Raw genomic sequence first — 19,411 nt, forward strand, 5'->3', positions numbered from 1 at the left:
ATATAATAGCGTGTTGTTTAAATATTGCTTTTATGACTGCCCCTCAGTAATATTGCTGAAATGACAGAGAAATGACAGTTTGTACCTTTAAAACATTCATCACATCCTCTCCCACTCCTGACTTATGCAATGCTATCTCTAACACTCTGAGCACAGTGCTTGCTGTTAAACTTTCTCCTAAGTGCTTACTTTGAACAGTGAGTTAGTGCTAAGCTGGAGGCTGAATACTGGCACCATCACTTAACATAGTTCTCGTCATTAAAATCTGAAAAATAATTGACTAATGTTTATGTGTATGTGTGTATCCCAGTACAATATATCCCATTGAACAAAGCCCAGAATATAGTAATTTCTATTACTGATTTCACAAGCGCTATTCATAGTAAAAGATATTTTGAGCAGGATATTTAAGACATGGAGGTCTGTCATCCATAGACACAAAACTGTCTACTAAGAAAGAGGGGACAGTTTGTGAATAGAAGCTGGAGAAAATGCCCTTTGTTTTCATAAGTCTCATTTCTTTCTCAATAATAAAAACTTTCCATCTAGTCATTATTATTTTCAAATCATATTGAATTTTTTATCGCTGTTGCAGCATTATCAGTTAGAAACAATTTTTTTGTAAAACACAATATTTTTAATTTTCTCATAGATAATTTTAGAAATACAGAGAAAACGAAAATACTAAATCCTATATCTAGTAAGGTAATAAGAAATACTTGTCTTGAATCCATCATACTATTAAACCACTGAAGTAAAATTAAACTAATAGCTAAATTTCAAATGTAAGTCCTTTCGACTTTCTAAAAATATCTTTCTTAAAGTTTCTTTTGATAAGAAAATGCTACTCCTAGTTGGGATTGATAGGGAATTGATGTGGGATTGATTTCTTTCTAATCTGTTGCTTTCATTGGTTAATTAATAAAGAAACTGCCTTGGCCCATTTGATAGGCCAACCCTTAGGTGGGTGGAGTAGACAGAACAGAATTCTGGGAGAAAGACAGCCAAGTCAGTGAGTCGCCATGATTCTCCCACTCCAGACAGCCGCAGGTTAAGATCTTCCCTGGTAAGCAACCTCGTGGGCTACACAGATTATTAGAAATGGGTTAGATCAATATGTAAGAGCTATCCAATAAGAGGCTGGAACTAATGGGCCAGGCAGTGTTCAAAAGAATACAGTTTCTGTGTAATTATTTCGGGTAAAGCTAGCCAGGTGGCGGGAAGTGGCCTGCTGTTCATATTACAGTAGGGAATGACCTGGGCCTGAAGCTGCATGAACATAATTTCTGGCACACAGGTAGAGTGGCGATCTGTTCACTAAAACATTAGGCTCACTAGGAAGCGGCACAAACCGTTGTAATTAGTTACTCAGATGGAAGAGGCAGGAGGACAGGCCTTGACAACAGGGGAGGCAGGGCCAACAGCCATGAAGCTTAGTAGAACAGCCATCAACAAAAAGTTAACTGATGATTCCTTAATTACACCTACGAAACCCAAGTGAAAGAATTCTTAGGGTTTGAACAACTGAGGATCGTGACAGCCCAAGGATGCAGTAAATTGCACAGTACAATCAGGATATAGGGTGGGAGAGTCATTAAGCCTCAAACAGACACACTGAAGACGTATGGGCAAGTCTCCTTCAGTTCCATCTTAAAAACACTTAGCCCAGCTCCATCTGAGACCCTGCCAATGGGAGGTTGCCTGGATCACACTAGTTAAGGACATGTCCCTGAGACGTTGTCTTGTTTGGTACCTGATGTGGGACTGCCCAGCTCATGGTGCCAGTATGGGCATGATCTCCTGGTGTAAGTAAATTACCTTAGCAAAAGCCAGGGTGCCAGCTGTCTATCAACCTTCTTCCATAGCTTCTGCTTCAAGCCCCTGCCTTGGTGCCCCTCAGTGATGGACTGTACTGTGCCATCTGAAATAGACCTTTTCTCTGCTCTTAAGCGCCTTAAAGAAAACATTGCTTTGACATGGTCTTTAGGCTGACTTTCCTGCATTTGTATTATATTAATGTGTTTTCTTTATATGTATCTTTAAAAGGAATATTTTGTTACTTGACATTTTGTTTGGCTTGACATCGTTTCATTGGAATGATAGTGTTGCAAGCTCAATCAAAGCCATGGGAAGATCACGTTGGTTTTACTACTGTTCCTCTAAAGCCTACCATATAATCAGAATAAGCAGCGCCCTCACAGTCAGAGAGATGCAGCTCGTATACCTTCTAGTAGTTTCAGTGTCCATGACAGCCATTTTCTCGAAAAGGAAGGTGCATCGGCTTCTCATTCATGTTTTGCTTAAAGAATTAGGGACAACCAATGATATGGAAGCAACTTAAATACTGGAATGTGTGGTGAACATGTTATATGTGGAGTTACAAGGAAGCACACAGGATCCGTCTTGAACTTCTCTTCGTAGTCACAGACTCTTTGCTCTGTGTTGTGCTAATACTTACACCTCAACTTATTTGCTATACTTGACAAAAATATATTCATTCCATGTGTTAAATATCAAAACCACTTACAGTTCCTGGCCGTGGATACGGGACTCTTCCTTGATATGGCACCCACTGATAGTTGGGGCCGTCTCTGTGAGCATATGGGCCAAGGAACACTCTCCTTACATCACTCATGCTGTACATACACACCGCAGAGCCCTTGAAGATGTTGCTAGGAGAGAAGAGAAGGAAAAGTGGCTTTATCTCTAGTTAGTGGCTGTAGGATGACTTGGACTTCCCCATTATGCTTCAGATGTTAGTGACCAAAACACACATAGAGCTTTTGCAACCACAAATATTCTTTGGGATTAGTTTGGTCTCATCAATGCATTTTATCAATGTATAAAGGATTAAATCATGATTTGTTTAAAGTGTATGAAATCTTATTTGGTCTTCATTAATTTATATCAAATATAAACTATTAAAGCTGGACAAGAAAGACATATATGAATGAATATTCAGTTTTGATGTCGTAAAGAAATAAAAGCTAAAATTTCTGTTTCATCCTCAAGTATCATTACTGAGAAAAAAAAACCACCGTAGTCTCAAGAACTTTAAAACATCATTTTCAAAGGAATGCATGGAGGCATATCACATTCGAATTTTAACTCTTAAGCCAAGGTGTGAATTGAAGTCACATTGGAGATCTGAAATCCATAAAAGATTAATTATTATATCTGTACAACACAGAGCATAGTTTAAGGTAGTAGGAGTTATGTGATGGTCAACGTGGAGAATTATGGCAGATGTTTTTATTATTCTATCAATCAAAAGCAAGCAATTGAAATAACTGTGTTTGTCTTTGAGATGAAACTATTTTCCATTTACTTGGTCTGCAAAAAGCACAGCTTATGTATAATATTATATAAAAATAAAGTGCATGCTTACATTACTTATAACAATATAAGTCATATTGAAAGCACATATAAATCATGCCACAGAATAACTGTGGGTTCCTAAGCAATAAAAATTGCTCATTAGACAATGATACAGAAGGGAAACTGATGTCTATTGGACTCTGACAACCTCTTACCATGAGTATACGACTCCATACTAACCTCGATAAATATGCATAATGTTTAATATTTCCATGATAGAATAAATTACGAACTAACCCACATCTGATGCATCCCACTTTCATCGAAATTTATTGATTATTTCCCATTTTATTGTTACATATTTAGTAATCTTGGTGAATCAGATAATTCTGAAGTTTACTGCATGCAATTTGGAGCCCTTTGCTACCAATAACCTATCTTATTGAAAAGAGTGAAGAAATTATTTCACGCATTAAACAGTGGCAATCAAAATACAGATTTCCTAAATACTAGCATGGGAATTACCCAGTGAACTGGTCAAAAGAGAAGATTCATAGGGCCAACTCATTCTTCCAAGGTCAGAAACTCTAGTGATAAATGATATGAAATTTTATTATTTTTATTTTATAATTAAAATTTTTATATATGATTTATGGAATTTGTGTATATGATTTGTAAATTAGAGACATTAAGTTTTAACACATTCTTGGTGATTCCCACAGACAATACTGAGAAGTGCTGTTGCTCTAGGAATTAGGGACACAGAAAGACAGATTGAGAGTTGCCACTCACTTCCCACAGTCTTACTGCCGTTGTCTAGGTATTAGCACCAGATTTACTAATGCATCGGCATATGGACTTGCATATAGATTTAGTAATATGTGTCTCTTCATTTCCAAAGTTCATTTTGTTAAGTAATGATGCCAAAGTGATTTAAATGCCTTTAATATTTAAAAATATGCCAAATTACATTCTACAATTAATCTTTCTCTTTATATGACCATACTCACCAACAGTGCTTCTTAGTGGCTTCAAGATTATTTTTATTTTAAATAATTTGCCATCTCTCAATGCATATGCTTACTAATAGCCATGCAATGAGTTTATTTGTTCCAAAAATACTTTATATAGTTTGAACCTTCTGCTGAGTAGAATGGGGGTTGTCTGACCAAAAGATTAAGCAGCTACTTTTTCATTGAGAGCAAGAACTTTTGGAAGAACTAGAAAGAGAAAAGCGCAGGTTGATGACAGTGCTGGAAGTGTATGGAAGTGAAAGAATGTACAAGGAGAGGAATGGAAAGGAACGGAAAGTGAGGAAATGAAGCTTGAATTTGGAATTGTGTGTCAAGCAGACAACACACAAAAACCTGTGTGAACTTGGCTCCCTGGTTTCTCTCTCCAGTTCTTGCTTGAATTTAAGGAATCATTTAATAAGATTATATTTTAAATATTTGGATTTTAGGTAGTTAATGAAAAAAATCAAGGAACCCATCAAATTAAAGAGTAATTAGAGTAAAAAAGGAGAAAATCTATTTGCTAACTTTCAGAAATTTTGATATAATAATATAATAATATTCTATTATTATTTTGATATTAATAATATAATAATATTCTATTATTATTTTGATATAATAATATAACAATATTCTAATGCATGTGAAGTGTGTAAAATCATATACATATATTAGAATTTTATGAAATGCTGTATTAATGTTTGTAAAAGTACTCGAATAGGTTATATTTAAGAACATATGTGTATATACAGCTATATATTTATGCATGCACTTACAATTAATAAAAAAGAGGGCATGAGTTTGAAGGGAAGTGGGGAGCAGTATATGTGAAGGTCTGGAGAAATGGAAAGATTATATTATAATCTCAAAAACAAAAGAAACATAAAAACATTTATACAAACAACTTAATATTTTTATTTGTTAACTTTTTACTTTCTCTAACTCTGCCAAATTTTTACTGACTTCTAAGGGAATGTGCAGGGAGATGGAGCAAGGACTTTACATGTGAGAGCAGTGGGAAGCCTACCCAACTTCTGGACACCAGAGGCTTGTTTTCTATTAAGTTCTCCGTCAACCACCTGTCCAGAGAGAGGACTTCCCCTCCAGGGGAACAACTGGCAATACTAAATATCCTGGATTGCCTATCACCTCATTTCTTTAGCATTTGCTGACAGCAATTGAGACAGAGTGCATGGGACAGTTGCTACAGTTCTAAGTTCCAAATCGAGTTCCTTTGTTCTTCTTTTATATCACTAAAAGCTTTTTTCAAAAAATTATTGTTTCCAACTTTACGATCCCCATCTTGCTGTGTATTAAATATAAAATATTAAAGTTGACATTATATTATTACTAACTGTACTATATACAGTATAACACACAGTTTTCAGACTGCTTCATTGTTCTATTTATAGTGATGATATCCGTGCATTACATGCTTTAATTTCTGATGACTTGTAATTGGTGAGCGGGCACACCCATGTGAGTACACACGTGTGCCACAGTGACTCACAGTTCAGAGGACAACTTGTTCCAGTCAGTTTTCTACCCCATCTGCTTTCTGGAATCCCACTCTGGTTGTGAGCTTTGGGACAAGCCCCTTCATCCCAGCAACCATCTCAATGGCCCCTGACCTCATGACTTGTAAAATCATTATCAGAGCATGTCAGAACCAAGAACTCACAGACACTCAAAACCTGAAGCGACACAAGCGGCTAAGCAGCTACAGGATGGGCAATTTATCCAACACAGCAATAAAGTGTCGTTTACCTCGATGTTGTAAACACTCCGTAGACAACCGGATTTTTAGGATCTTTAGAGTTCATTAAGAATACATCCTCTGTTTGAAAACACAACCAGAGAAAGTTCCATATTTATTTTACACCTAGTGGGCAGTTTGCCCCCCCTCCTCCCAGACTCTCCTCCATCCCTCCTTTTCCTTCCCTGATCCATCCCTCCTCTGTTAGCACCTTCCCCTTCCCCATACACCCCTCCTCTGTTCTCATCTCCCCCTCCCCCATACATTCCTCCTCTGTTTCTGTTCAGGCACAGGTCTCCCATGGATATTAACAAAACATGTCATGTAACGTTTCAGTAAGACTAAGCACTTCACATATGTCCTATGCGTCAAACATCAGCCACTTACGCAATTCATCGAAATGGGTGTCAATGCCATTGGGACCTGGCACAGAGCAAATTAGGCGAGCCTTCAGGAATGTCGTCCATTTATTCACAAGACTTCTGTGTCCGCCAAAGTCATTCTGAAAGGTAACACAAGCTACTCTATAGAGCAAGCACGCTACACAGAAGTGTCAAATATGTTTCTATTTCCCATTTTTAAACTCCAGGAACATGAATGTATTTCTTCATTTTTCCATTCCAGGAACATGAATGTATTTCTTCATTTTTCCATGTTTAAATTTTTTTAAAAAGGCATCTTTTCTTGTAATCAAGTAATCCCCCATTCTCTACTTTTCAAATGAGCCATAACCATTCTAAATGTCTAAATATAAACTATTATCCTATTTATTATATTTTTGCTCAAATCTTTGATCCAAAGCTCAGTAAAGGAAATGCCCATAAGAGTACTTAAATGTGCTGGGTGGTGGTGCACACCTTTGATCCCAGCACTCAGGAGGCAGAGACAGGCAGATCTCTGTGAGTTCGAGGCCAGCCTGGTCTACAAGAGCTAGTTCCAGAATAGGTTCTAACACTACAGAGAAATGCTGTCTCAAAAAAAAAAAAAAGTTCTTAAATGTTACATTTTGTCCATTAATGGGAGTAGATTAACTCATTTGAAATATGTACACTATGAAATATTATTTAGCCATTTAATATGATTAAACCAGGAGTACTTGCTTGGTAAATTCAGTCAGATAGGCTAATATAAATATCGCTGACCTCAAGTAAAAATGATCCCAAAATGTTGAACTCTCAAAAGCAGTGAGTAGAATGGTGACCCACTGAATCTAGGAGAACAGTAGAATTTGAACACAAATTGGCCAAAGGATAGAAAATTTTGAAAAGACGGGAAGAAGAGGTTCAAGAAATCTATTATGTAGCATGATTGCTACATGTAGTTTTAATATTATATTCTTTAAAAATTGCTAAAAAAGATTTCTAAGCATTGTTACCACATAGAATAAAAGTATATGATTTAAAACATACTAATTTGCTAGATTTATCCATTTATCAATGTTAAAATGATATTCTGTATGTTACAAATGAATATAACTTTTCAATTAAAATAATTTAAAGGAAATTTTCTCTTCTACCTTGCTATTAATAATGGAAAATTATTAATCGCTTGTTTGCTCTGGGTTAGGCAAGTTCTCCCTACTGAGCCAGTGTTTTCTATGAATCTCACCAGCTGCTGCAGCCTGACTCGAGGATGCTACTGGGTATAAAATTAGCCTTCCCTGGGCATATGTCTAATGGGTGAGGAGTGTTGCTTATTGTCTTCACTGACAAAAAATCCACCAAGTCACGCTCCTGAAACCAAACACTTCAACAGCTTACAACAGTCAGACAGTTTTTAGACTGTAACCAGTCGGTTGAGAAAATATTCCCTAGAAAATATTTTCAGAATGCCTTATTACTGCAAATTAAATTGAATTTTAATGTAAATGTTACTCTGAATTCTATTGCAAAGACATATATTTAAAAGAAGATACTATCTTTAAAACTAATTTTTTTCTTTTTGTTTTTTTTTTTGAGACAGGGTTTCTCTGTGTAGTTTTGACTATTTTGGAACTTGTTCTTTAGACTAGGCTGGCCTTGAACTCACAGAGATCTGCCTGCCTCTGCCTCCCAAGTGCTGAGGTTAACGGTGTCATGCCACCTCTGCCCAGCTAAAACTAATTTTTATGTACACATGTTGCTGTAACAGTTTTCTTAAAATTAGAGAATACATTTATATTCGGTTTATATGGTATTTATATTATACAGCTTTTAATAACTCTGTAGCTAATACTTTAAACTTATTTATTTTCATAAAAATGTCTGATTTATCTACACATTGTTCTATGTTTCCAAATCACAAAGGAAACTTTATGAATCAGTTGTATTGTATCATCAGATCACAATATGCTAAGAAAGAGATCAGAAAGACCCCATGGATTTTTTCTGCTATAACACTGTTATGCCATATTATACCATATTAAACACTGAATCCTCCAGAAAAATAAATATCAGATCACCTCATTCTGATATTTGTATGTGTTTGAATAAGAACCTATGTGCTGATGAAATCATCAGTTTGTAAATATAAACTATCCCAATTTTGGCTCATTGTTCAATGCTTTATCTGTATTTCAATATCAAATATCTATTCAAAATATATTAGTGTATGAAATTGCTAAATCTGAAAATGTAGAAGGTATGTTCTTTCAGGTAATATATTATTCTTATTCATATAGGAAAATACTTTGTATTCTGTGACTTTGAAACAAAATAATTAATGTAATTGTGAAATAGTTATTTCATAATCTCTAAGCATATTCCTATTTGTATAGAATACATTTTTCAATCATTTCTAACATTTAAATATTCAGTATTAGATGTCATTTTAAACATCATTTAAATCAATGGAAAATAAAATGAAATTAAATAAATTAAATAGTGAATGAACAATACTTTTTATTTCTTTACCTCACCTTGCATATCTGACCAATTCTAGCATGAGTGGCTTTTCCAGAATGTTCTCCATCTATTGCATTTTCTCGGAAGAAAAAATACACTTTATCATCTTCAGGGTTGTCACTCTCTGGGATGAGATGAGCACTGATGAATCTAGGATCTGAGAAAAACATTCTATTTATTAATCTGCAGTTTAAAGAATAAGGATAGTCTATAGGCTTTGTTTATACTTCCTTTTGTTTATACTTTGTTATATGTGAAGATGGGAGTTTCCTTGCTTAATCACGTTTTTGGCTTACTTTACCTAATGCCTGTTCATTATGAAATATATAATAAATTATAGTTATCTCAACAAAAGAAATTTAATTTTGCTCAGAGTGTTAGGCATGGGTACAAAACCCATTTAGAACAAATTATTGATTATCCAAATCCTTTTCAATCTTGAGAGTTATCAAGTGTTCCTTGTTGCTGTATGCAGTTATTCCTCTTTTAATGCATCAAATTACATAAAGAGTCCTGACTACTTCCTTCTTGTTTTCATTAAATACTTGGTGGGGGGCAAAGGTGAAATCTGTGTAAGCAACGGAACTGCTCGTTCCCACTCATTTTCCCGTTCCCAGCTCAGAATATGGTGACATCATTTTACTCTTCAGACCAAGAGTAAACTCCATGCTCTGCATTCTGTCCAGTAGCCTGTCCACTCCATATCAAACTCCAATGTCACCAGTGCCAATGCAGATCACCATTTTTCAACCAGTCTGTTCCTAGCTTACAGCCGTCCATATTTTTTCACGCAACCACCAGAATGCTCCTCTACCCCATCATGTTTGTCTCCAGGTGCTCCATGTTCTTTACCACTCATTTAATAATAAAATCAGCCAGGTGCTGTTGGTGCACACCTTGAATCCCAGCACTTAGGAGGCAGAGGCAGGTGAATCTCTGTGAGTTCAAGGCCAGCCTAGTCTACAGAGTGAGTTCCAGGACAGGTTCCAAAGCTACAGATAAACCTGTTTTGAGAAACCAAAAGCAACCAACCAAGTAACTAACCAAACAAATATTTGAATAAATAAATACAAAATCAAATTACTTAAAATAACCAGGGGCCACAACCCTTTTTGAACCACCTGACACATATTTTCTTCTGCATCCTTTTTCTTCCAGCCTTCTCCTGGACAGAGATGCTATCACCAATCCTGGTTCTTATATATATCATGTAGTCTCCACCATGCTTAAGAGACATAGGAAATGAACAGATCACAAAACTAGCTTTATCAGTGTAAAATCCATGACATCCAGTCCTGATCTTAAGCCTTAAATAGTTACCTTAATAACCTTCTCTTTAACTGTGACATCTTTTTATGTTTACTTCGGAATGATATGCCCTGAAATAAACCTCAAAAAGATACACACCAAGTCATATCAGGCTAAGTATACAGACCCTGGAAGTAATGTAGAACACATGAAATGTTTCCCGTGAGCCAGAATAATGGAGTAATAATTTAAGAACCAACCAAAGAAGCTGGTCAAACGTCACCTTACAAACAGACGCAGTTCTACAGATCCTAGCCTAACAAGGACTTTACAGTTACTAAACTTAACTACCTTTCTTCAGGTTTCTTCTCATGGGAAATTAATCTAATTCGAATCTAAGGTTTCAGCAAAAAGCCCATGTTTGCAAGAATATAATTAACTTAATAAATTTGAGAGATGATGTAAGATAATTTTCAACACATTTTATCATGACCAAGTATCAACTAAAGAAAATACCAGCATCTACACGTACAATACTTTGTTTTTCACTATTTTGCATTTTAATGCATTTAACACTACTTAGGTTCAGTACAGCTTTATGAGAAAGACTGCATTGTGTTTTCAATTAAAAATTCAAGTAGATTTATTTTTCATGCATTTTTTAGCATCTGTACTATCAATTTATTAAATATTTCTCAGTGACTACTCTTTATTTTTAATATAGAAGATCACAAGTTACTACGATGGAGATCTTCTGTAATCATGATGGTGACTGTCACCAGATATCCAGCAGGTAAATGTTCTAATTCTTATACTGTACAAGAAAGAGTCAAACTAAGAGTTTAGAAAAAAAACCCAATAAAGACATGCCTCTAACTTATTCTTAGAATTTAAGGTGTGAGGCACAACAAGGAAAACATGCACAAGATGACAGAAACAAAAGGGAACATTGTGTCCATAGAGAAGACAAAATGGAGAGGAAGTGGTCAGAATAGGCAACGGAAAGCTAAGAGATGTGGCATTCTTGTCGTGGAGGTGCGTCTCTTTACTCGGTGGGAAGAAACAACAAAGCATTTGAAACATAACATTCTTACATTCCATGATGTGGAAGCGTTGTTGTGGCTCAGTTGCTTCACAGAATAAAATAAGAGGGGCTGGAAGTGGGCACAAAAGGGCACAGTGAGGCAAGAAGGAAGGCTGGCAGACCGAGCCGAAGCAACCACAGAGACACAATGGATGCAAGGCGCAGTGAGGGTGAAGGAAAGGACACAGGGCCAGGTTATTTTAAATTAATTGGCTGGTAGAACTTAATTAATTCACAGGTAGAAAGTTGAATACATGGTGCAATGACTAAAACCATGAAAAAGAAAGAAATTTCTGCTTTAAACCAGTGGCTGAATAAAAGTCTTCAGACTATGTGAAGAAGTGTCAAATAGAGAGGAAGAACGTGGCCTCATTTTACCGCATCTGAAATGGAAAGACATGCCTTTTCCCACATGTCATGAAAAAAATAAATGGAAAGAAGGTGGCCATATTTGAAATTGAAGTGGTGAAATGACTGGTAAGATGCTGGCTAAAATAGAATGGAGAATAGATAACCCTTGTTGAGGTTTGAGTTTAAAATCGCTTCCTTGGAACTCATGACCCCTTGCCCCCCAGCTTGCAAGGCCATCTCGGGTGGAGAGGAACCATTAGCATGGAGTGTAATGGGAGGAAATGGCCTGCTGGAAAGTGAGCCCTTAGATTTTTAGTCCCACCCCATTTCCTGTCCCCTTACTTCTTAGTCTGTCTGCTGCTGTCAGGACTCTTCCCACTTCCTAAACACAGACGTTCCTGAAAAGCACAGATTATAGCCCTCAAATTATGGACAGCTAAACCTGTTCCTTTGCAGCTGCCTTATCTGGGATTGTATCATAGTGCCGAGGAATAAAACACAGACCCCATATCTGCAAGCACAGTGATTTAAAGTAGAAGGAAACTTCAGTATCACTACAGAGATGGGACTCCAAGCAGTTTTCCATTTTTCCCTCTTCAACAACCCTTTTCTTTGACTTAGCTCCCCTTTAATTACTTGATCTTAAAAAAGAAAACATATCCACAGATGTTGTTTTAGAGCACATTGGAAAGTCTTGTGTCCATCAAAACAGAGGACCGGAGCATGGGCCCCACTTCCCATCTGCTCCCCAAGTTTCACTAACTGGGTTCTTTTCTATCTTTCCCTGCCATCAGGCATCAAGAGATATCATACTACCCAATCAAACTTGGTTAGGTCTTGCTTATCTATTGACAGAAAAACATTCAGGTTGTTTACAGCTTGCTTTGCTTTCCTTATTTTTTGATGCTTCTTGACACTGAGATTGAGCTGTTCGTTATTGGGCACCACTGTCTTTTCTCCCTGTTATTTATAAAATTCCTCAAGATGCATGCTTTCTAAACTTCACTCTGGATTTTTCCCCATTTCACCCTTAAAATGAACCGATCTAGTATTTTCTCCATTATTTCAGGATTCTCCATCCGTTTATATTGTTCTTCCACTCTGAGAGTCCATATCATCCTGTTCTTCTTCTCATAGCCATTTCTTACACTTTGTGGATCTGGTTAAGAGTTCTCCCCAGATTGTGGACTGGCTTTATCTGGCATGGACGGCATTGGGCACTTTCTTTTCAAAGCTGCCCCCTCCTGCATTTCTTATTTTGGTTGGTGCTCTCACGGGCACCTTTATATAAGCAGTCATGTTTAGCTATGTAGTCTCCAGCTGCACCAGAACTCCCTTCTGCCTCCTAAATTCCTAAACCTTTTTCCTCTTTTCTTTCACTCCCACTTCCTGCTCTTAGCCTTCCTTTTCTAGCCTAATCTATGTTCCCGTTACAATACAGCAGTGTTCTCCGCCTTGACCTCAAAGGTTTTATCTGAGCCATCCGACAAAGGAGGGAGAGCCAATTCACTGATGGTGTGCATCCTGCAGAACAGTGCCTGGTGGTGTGAACTCAGTCATGGTAAACCAAAATGACACAGAGACCGATATCACACTGAGACAGTGGTAATACAACTGAAGGTGATCAGAATATAAACCTGAGCTAGGTCAAAATTTTGACTCTACGTATTCTACCGCAAGAGAAAAGTGGTAAACGTTGCCGGTTACGTCAGTCATAATGTGCCTGATGGAGGAATCTACGGCAGTAAGTGTTGCCCACAAACTAGCCTGTACATCTCTTTCCAGCAGAATGAACTCCATTTTCCTTTCAGTGTCCTTCTAGTGAACTCATTCCCTACTCTGGACCACACCTCACCAGTGTCTTCCCAGCTGTGTTGTTCACATGTGATACGGAAATAACATTTGCACCCGCCAGTGTCTTAGCATTGAGTTCTTCTCCATGACTCTCATTTTTATAATTGTCATAGACACTTATCTTGCATTTCCAATTCTCTGTGGTTAGCTTCTGTGCAGAAGAAAACTTCTCCTCAGCTTCTTCTGAATGTTTCGCAGAGAATGGCTCCAGAGCCTTGCCACCCCGCCCCAAGATTCTTCTCTCCTGAAACTCACATTCCATGCATTCGACCTTGTCTTTGTCTGAAACTGTTTTACTATCTTGCACCTTTTAATATATATGGAGGCTTGAATAAGAGTGAACCCAATAGGCTCCTGTATTTGAAATACAGTAGGAAATGGCACTATTTGAAAAGATTTAGAGGATTAAGAGATGTGGCCTTGTTAAAGGAAGAGTATCACTAAGGTTGGACTCTGAGGTTTCAAAAGCTCATGCCAAACACAGAAAGAGCCTCTCTTTCTGCCTATGCATCAGGATGTAGGGATGTAGTACTCAGCTACTGCTTCAGCGTCTGCCTGCATGCATGCCCTGCATGCATGCCGTCATGCTTCCTGCCATGATGACAATGGATTAAACCTCTGAAAGTGTACGAAAGACACAATCAAAGGCATTCTCTTATAATACTTGAGATGGTGATTGTGTCTCCTCATGACAACTGAAGAGTGACCAAGAGAGTATGCAAACTCATGTGCTCGTACCACAGTGAGAATCTATACAACTCTATTCTCATCGCTTGTTTTCTTGCTCCTTATTTTCAGTTGTTCTGATTCCTTTTCTTCTTTGTGGATGAATATTGTTTGGAAAACAGTATATAGTCAAAAAAATCAAATAAGTGGTTTGGTGAATGAATGAGTGAATCTCTATAAGGGAAATGAATTTTAGAAAAACGAAGCATGTTTCCATTCCTTCTAAAATTACCTTTGTTTCTATTCTAGGGGAGGTCAGAGAATAATTTGTCAGAGTAGGTTCTCCATTCACACATGAGGAGCTCATTTGAACTTGCTCTGATTGACAGATTTGTTGGTAGACGCCTTTATTTAATGAACCATCTTGATGACCCAAAAGGTTTAGCTGAGGCTGGTCTTGAACTCATGGTATTACTGCCCCCATCTCTAAAAATGTAGAGTGTGTGCTACTACAAATAGATTCCTCTCTTCTTTGCACTGTCTGCTTAAGTTATTCTAATGGCGCAAACCCATTCTTGATTCAGATGGCTTAGTTTTGGGGTACAAAAGTGAATAGACTTTAACTGAAAACTACTTTGAAAAGTTATTACCCAATAATGAGGTCTCAAAATGCTCTTCTGAAAGTTTGTGAAAGTTCTTTGAGGCTTAAGAAAAGCTTTTCCACTTTGATCTGCATTAAATAATTAATGAAGTAAAATTAATTTTCGGTTTGACATTTTTTCAAAATTAGATTTCATTAATAAGATTAAAATAATCCAAAACATATTCCTCTGTTCTCTGAGCTAAAAACAACACATATGTTGCAGCCAGAGATGGCTATTGTCCTGAGAATGAGCAAGCAGTTCTACAACTTGCCTTGCCACCAAACCTTCCAAGGCAAAAGTTGACCAAGATCCTTTCAACGGGCCCGCTTTGCTACTTTGTGAATTCTCCTTAGGAATCTAAGACTCTTCATGGCCTTCACAAAAGAAAGCTACTCTGGCTACTCCCATCAAAAGAGACGCAGCAGGGAAAGCATTAGCCAACTGGTTGGTTTTCTTTTTAAGTCGGTGCCCTGTAAACCACTAAAGCCAAAAAGAAAAATGTCAATTTCCATTTCTCAGATAGGAATCCTTGATTTCCCTGTGGTTAAATCCATTAAAACTAACAAACATATACAGAAAGATCTCTTAGCAATGGAAAGCTCCAGCTTCACTACCTCCCTTCACATTTACATGTTCTTTACTGTGGGAAGTTTGCAAAATGCCAGGAGATAAGGTTTAAGGAATTGGCAAACACACACACTTCAGGCTAATTTCTCAGGATGTGAAACAGGAGGCTGATGTGAATGTGTACTGAAACCTAAACATCAAAAGAAGATGGCAAGATCCATTCTAATGAGATCAAAGTACACGGATTGCACCAGCATAAAACTTCAGTACAAACACCACGAAAGGTAAATAGAATTGGAAAGCATTCTCTCATCTGGGTAGCTTAAATGGCACGCCTCTGGCAATAAGACCTTGTCGTTACAGATACTGTGGTACTCTTTGCGATGCCCGGGGCACAGGGTAGAAGCTGAATAAATAATCTTATTTATTAATCGTGAGCCAGTGCTGCTTTCTGAAGCAGGGTCTCTTTAGTCTCGACACTTGCAATCAATGCCGAATAAATAAAGCAGTGTTTTTCCCCATCTTTATCTCCTGCAGCACCCCTGACATCCTTCCATATCTCAGCCGCAGATGGCGGTTCTTGCAAAAGTCCCGTTTGGCACCACCTGCTGCTTGTAACAGTACCACTCTGTTGAAATATTTTCAGCAGCTGCAAATTAAACTGTCCTTCAGGTGCAATCTCACACGTAATGAAAATGACAACTTGGCACGGGCCACGTGCTATGTTTCCCTTATGATTCATCGCAACGCCTTAGCTTATTTCAATGATGAACAGGTTTGCTGCCCTCAGCACTAGACTCAATCTGAATCCTAAGTATGTCCACATTTTGGCCAGCATTTGACTGGACTCTTCCTTCAACCAATAAGTTCCATCAACTAGCACCATGATAGGTTGTTTCTTTTTTGGTCTGAAAATGAATTAAATGCATATAAATAATAATTAGAGATTCAGAGCATCTGTGCATTTTAAACAGTTATTGGTTATGTTCTAGGATGTAAATTTTGTATAATTCTTGGCTATCCATTCGTGATTTTAATCTGTTTTGCCCAAGTAGCACAAGGCCTTGTGAGTGTTGCATCAAAGAGTGCTCAGACATTTCTAGTGAGAATATGTTAATGGATTTGAACACAGCAACAGGAGTATACCACGTCTGTAGGTAAAAGAAAAATCCAGCTCCCACAGTTCTCTCAGAAATGGTGGCCCACTGAAGAAAAGGAAAGCAAGGGTTTAAAAGGTTGCTAACTCATAACATAAATGCACATTCCTCTTTTCTGAAAATTTGAAATGGGATCCCACTGGCATTAAGACACTACACTCTTCTGTGACAGAGTTAGACAAAAATATGTTAAAATCAGGCCTTTTTTTTTAACTTGCTAAATTTTTAATGCTAAGAAATACCAACTAGGGCCATGCATGGTGGTGAAAACTTACAATACCAACATTTCAGAGGCTAAGGCAGGAGGGCCATAAGTTCAGGGCTAACCTAGGCTACAAAACATGTCACAATCCAGCCTGAATTATGTATGGGAATTTGCTCCTTTTCCAAGAACAAAATATGAGTTACTGTTAACTAGCCTCAGTTTCCCCAAATGTCAGAAAGTAGCTATGTCTGAGAAGTGTTTGGAGAATTGAAAAGGGGAACATGTAATTCTACGTGTGTCTGTCTAAAGCATTCCATGGGCTTTCAAAACTGCTAGTGGCTATTAATTTATACTGGTGTTTATAAAACACTGTAATATCCTATAAAGTATAAATGTTTAAAAGTTAGTGGTAACATAAACTTTTACAGCTAGCAAAGCTAGCTGAATTAGACACAGGCTGATAAGGAAGCTATAAACCTGTTAGAACAACAGAGAAAAGGAAGACTCACCGTAAATTCTCTAACGAGTAAAACCCCATTGTTTCCAGTACTGAAGCCCCTGGAATCAAAACATTTACCAAGCAACTAGCTGGCAAGTTGGGAAAAGGGAAAAGGCATCAGAGAAGACAGCCAGCAACCAGAATAGCAGGCAAAAGTGATGGTTTTCTTCCTTTGGCTTTTTCCAGAAGGGCAAACAAAAGTCCCAAAGACCCAACAGTTTGGGAACAAGGCCCAGCACATTGAGAATGCAAGGCATGTAGCTTAAGGTCATCCCACATTCCTCGCTAACAGCATAAGCAGAGTAGATATATCATTTTTGGCTGTGGAATAGAGAGGCGTCTGGCTGCCAAGGAACAGGCCTGGAAAAAGTTTTGAAGTTTAGCTGGCTGGGTAGCTGTAAGAAGCCCTTGGAATAGTTTAACCCCAGGAAGGTTGTAAAAGCAGCCACATCATGGAGAGAGAAGGGAGGATTCCCAGAGAAAAAGAGAGAGAAAGTCACTGAAAGCAACAGGTCCTGCTGCTGATGGCAGAGCTTCCTGTGTGGACCGTACATCTTTCTGATACGCACTCACCCTGAAAGAGATTAAGATCTAGAAGATGTCAAAGGACAAGCTTGTAACTGACAGAACGTGGACACGGCCAAGGCCTTTCTCCCGCTACCGCCTCATCAACTGTCTGCACCTATTATTCTCCAGTGAGTCCTATGTGGCGGAGGAAAGCTAATTGCCGCGCTATATGAATTAAGATACTTCGCTTTGACATTAATAAAAAGCTGGTGAGAAGGCGTACTGCTCGCTCCGATAACTCATTAGGACTATCTGAACTAAATGGTCATAACCCACGCAGATGTCTGTAGCATTCCTCATCCGAAGGGAAGTTACGGCAGAGGAAGTAAAGGCCTTTGGGATGTTGGGCTTATTAGCATAAACATGTAAAGTGATCAAAACCATAACTGTGGCGTGTCGTGCCTTCCGCCACACACGTCAAATCACATTAACCACCTTGTTTCTCTTATGAGCGCTGTCACTGAGGAAGGAATAGCTTTCCACTTTCATCTTCTCAACTTCATTCTCCACTGTCCCCCGTTTCTTCCTTGACGTACTTTGAAGGAAGGGAGTACCTTTTCTGTGAACCCACACATCCTAGTTAAAGCACCCATTTTGTGAAACATAACCGTTTATCCTGTGCAAAGCCCACACTCCTCCAACTACTCCCCGCCCCCTCACCATTACACAATGACGACGTGACATATTTGTAGACACGCACGGACTGTGCACGCATTCCTGGACTGAAAAATGTGGACTTCATCAAATGGCTTTCAACTGTCCCCCAGCCAAATACAACTCCGGGTTCAACTCCCTTCAAAACGCTTGGCATCCGACCACCTTAGCATGCCAGCGTCCAGAATTTTTCATTCTTTAATCCTCTTCTACTGTAAATTGTGACAATGTTTTCAATGTACATTTTCTATCTTCAAAAAAAAATCCACTTTCTGCAAATTCTTCAAGTGCATTTTTCCCATTTTTGTATTTGCTAATTTACCTTTACAGTGCTGAACATTGTGCTTCTTGTCTTAGCTCTGCAAGGCAAGGTTCACCATCTAGCATCCTCTTCCCATGTTCTTAAAGGTTTTCTTTTGAGATACTAGTTGAACTCTACTCTATACCATTGTACAGTGGCCTTAAGGCCAGTGGCCTGCCTTTGCTTAGTTGATGGTGCTATATCTGCATGGCGGTAATCATGCTTCTTAGCTCAGTGACTGTCTTGATATTTTATTCATAAAGTGAAAATATGGGGCTATCACAAAGATTAAACAGCCTAGCTGATCTAATATACATGTATTTGGTAAACGCTACTGTGAAATAAGGAGCAATCTTATTGTTACCTCATTTTACTTCTGTTTCATTATGAAACCACAATTTTTCCATAAGAATTTATTTTAGAAGAACATTATTGAAATTGACAAATGTATTATTGAAAATGGTAGTGGAAGACTAAAGTCACACACACGCACACACACACACACACACACACACACAAATCCAAGGCCATGACCTCAGTCCTTTTAAAACAAAACAAACCAGACAAACAAAACTAAAACAAAAGCAACACCAAAGCTGATGGAGCCATAGAAAAGGGAAATGCGAAGACAATTCAGAAGCCAGG

At 37.9% G+C, this 19,411-nt stretch overlaps 1 protein-coding gene across 1 annotated transcript in view; it reads right to left on the minus strand.

The window, feature by feature from the left end:
• LOC121459013 (semaphorin-3A) overlaps window positions 1-19,411 on the minus strand; it is a 307,174-nt gene that overhangs the window by 36,953 nt on the left and 250,810 nt on the right. Inside the window, exons 9-12 of the mRNA XM_041668475.1 lie at window positions 8,984-9,126; window positions 6,475-6,589; window positions 6,099-6,168; window positions 2,528-2,672 (exon numbers count right to left, since the gene is read on the minus strand). Of these exons, the coding sequence (XP_041524409.1) occupies window positions 2,528-2,672; window positions 6,099-6,168; window positions 6,475-6,589; window positions 8,984-9,126 (473 nt within the window). The remainder of the gene's footprint in view (window positions 1-2,527; window positions 2,673-6,098; window positions 6,169-6,474; window positions 6,590-8,983; window positions 9,127-19,411) is intronic.

This window comes from Microtus oregoni, unplaced genomic scaffold (assembly GCF_018167655.1).
Source record: "Microtus oregoni isolate MIOR12 unplaced genomic scaffold, Mior012 000018F_ref0000195, whole genome shotgun sequence".
In the NCBI taxonomy this organism is placed as follows: domain Eukaryota; kingdom Metazoa; phylum Chordata; class Mammalia; order Rodentia; family Cricetidae; genus Microtus; species Microtus oregoni.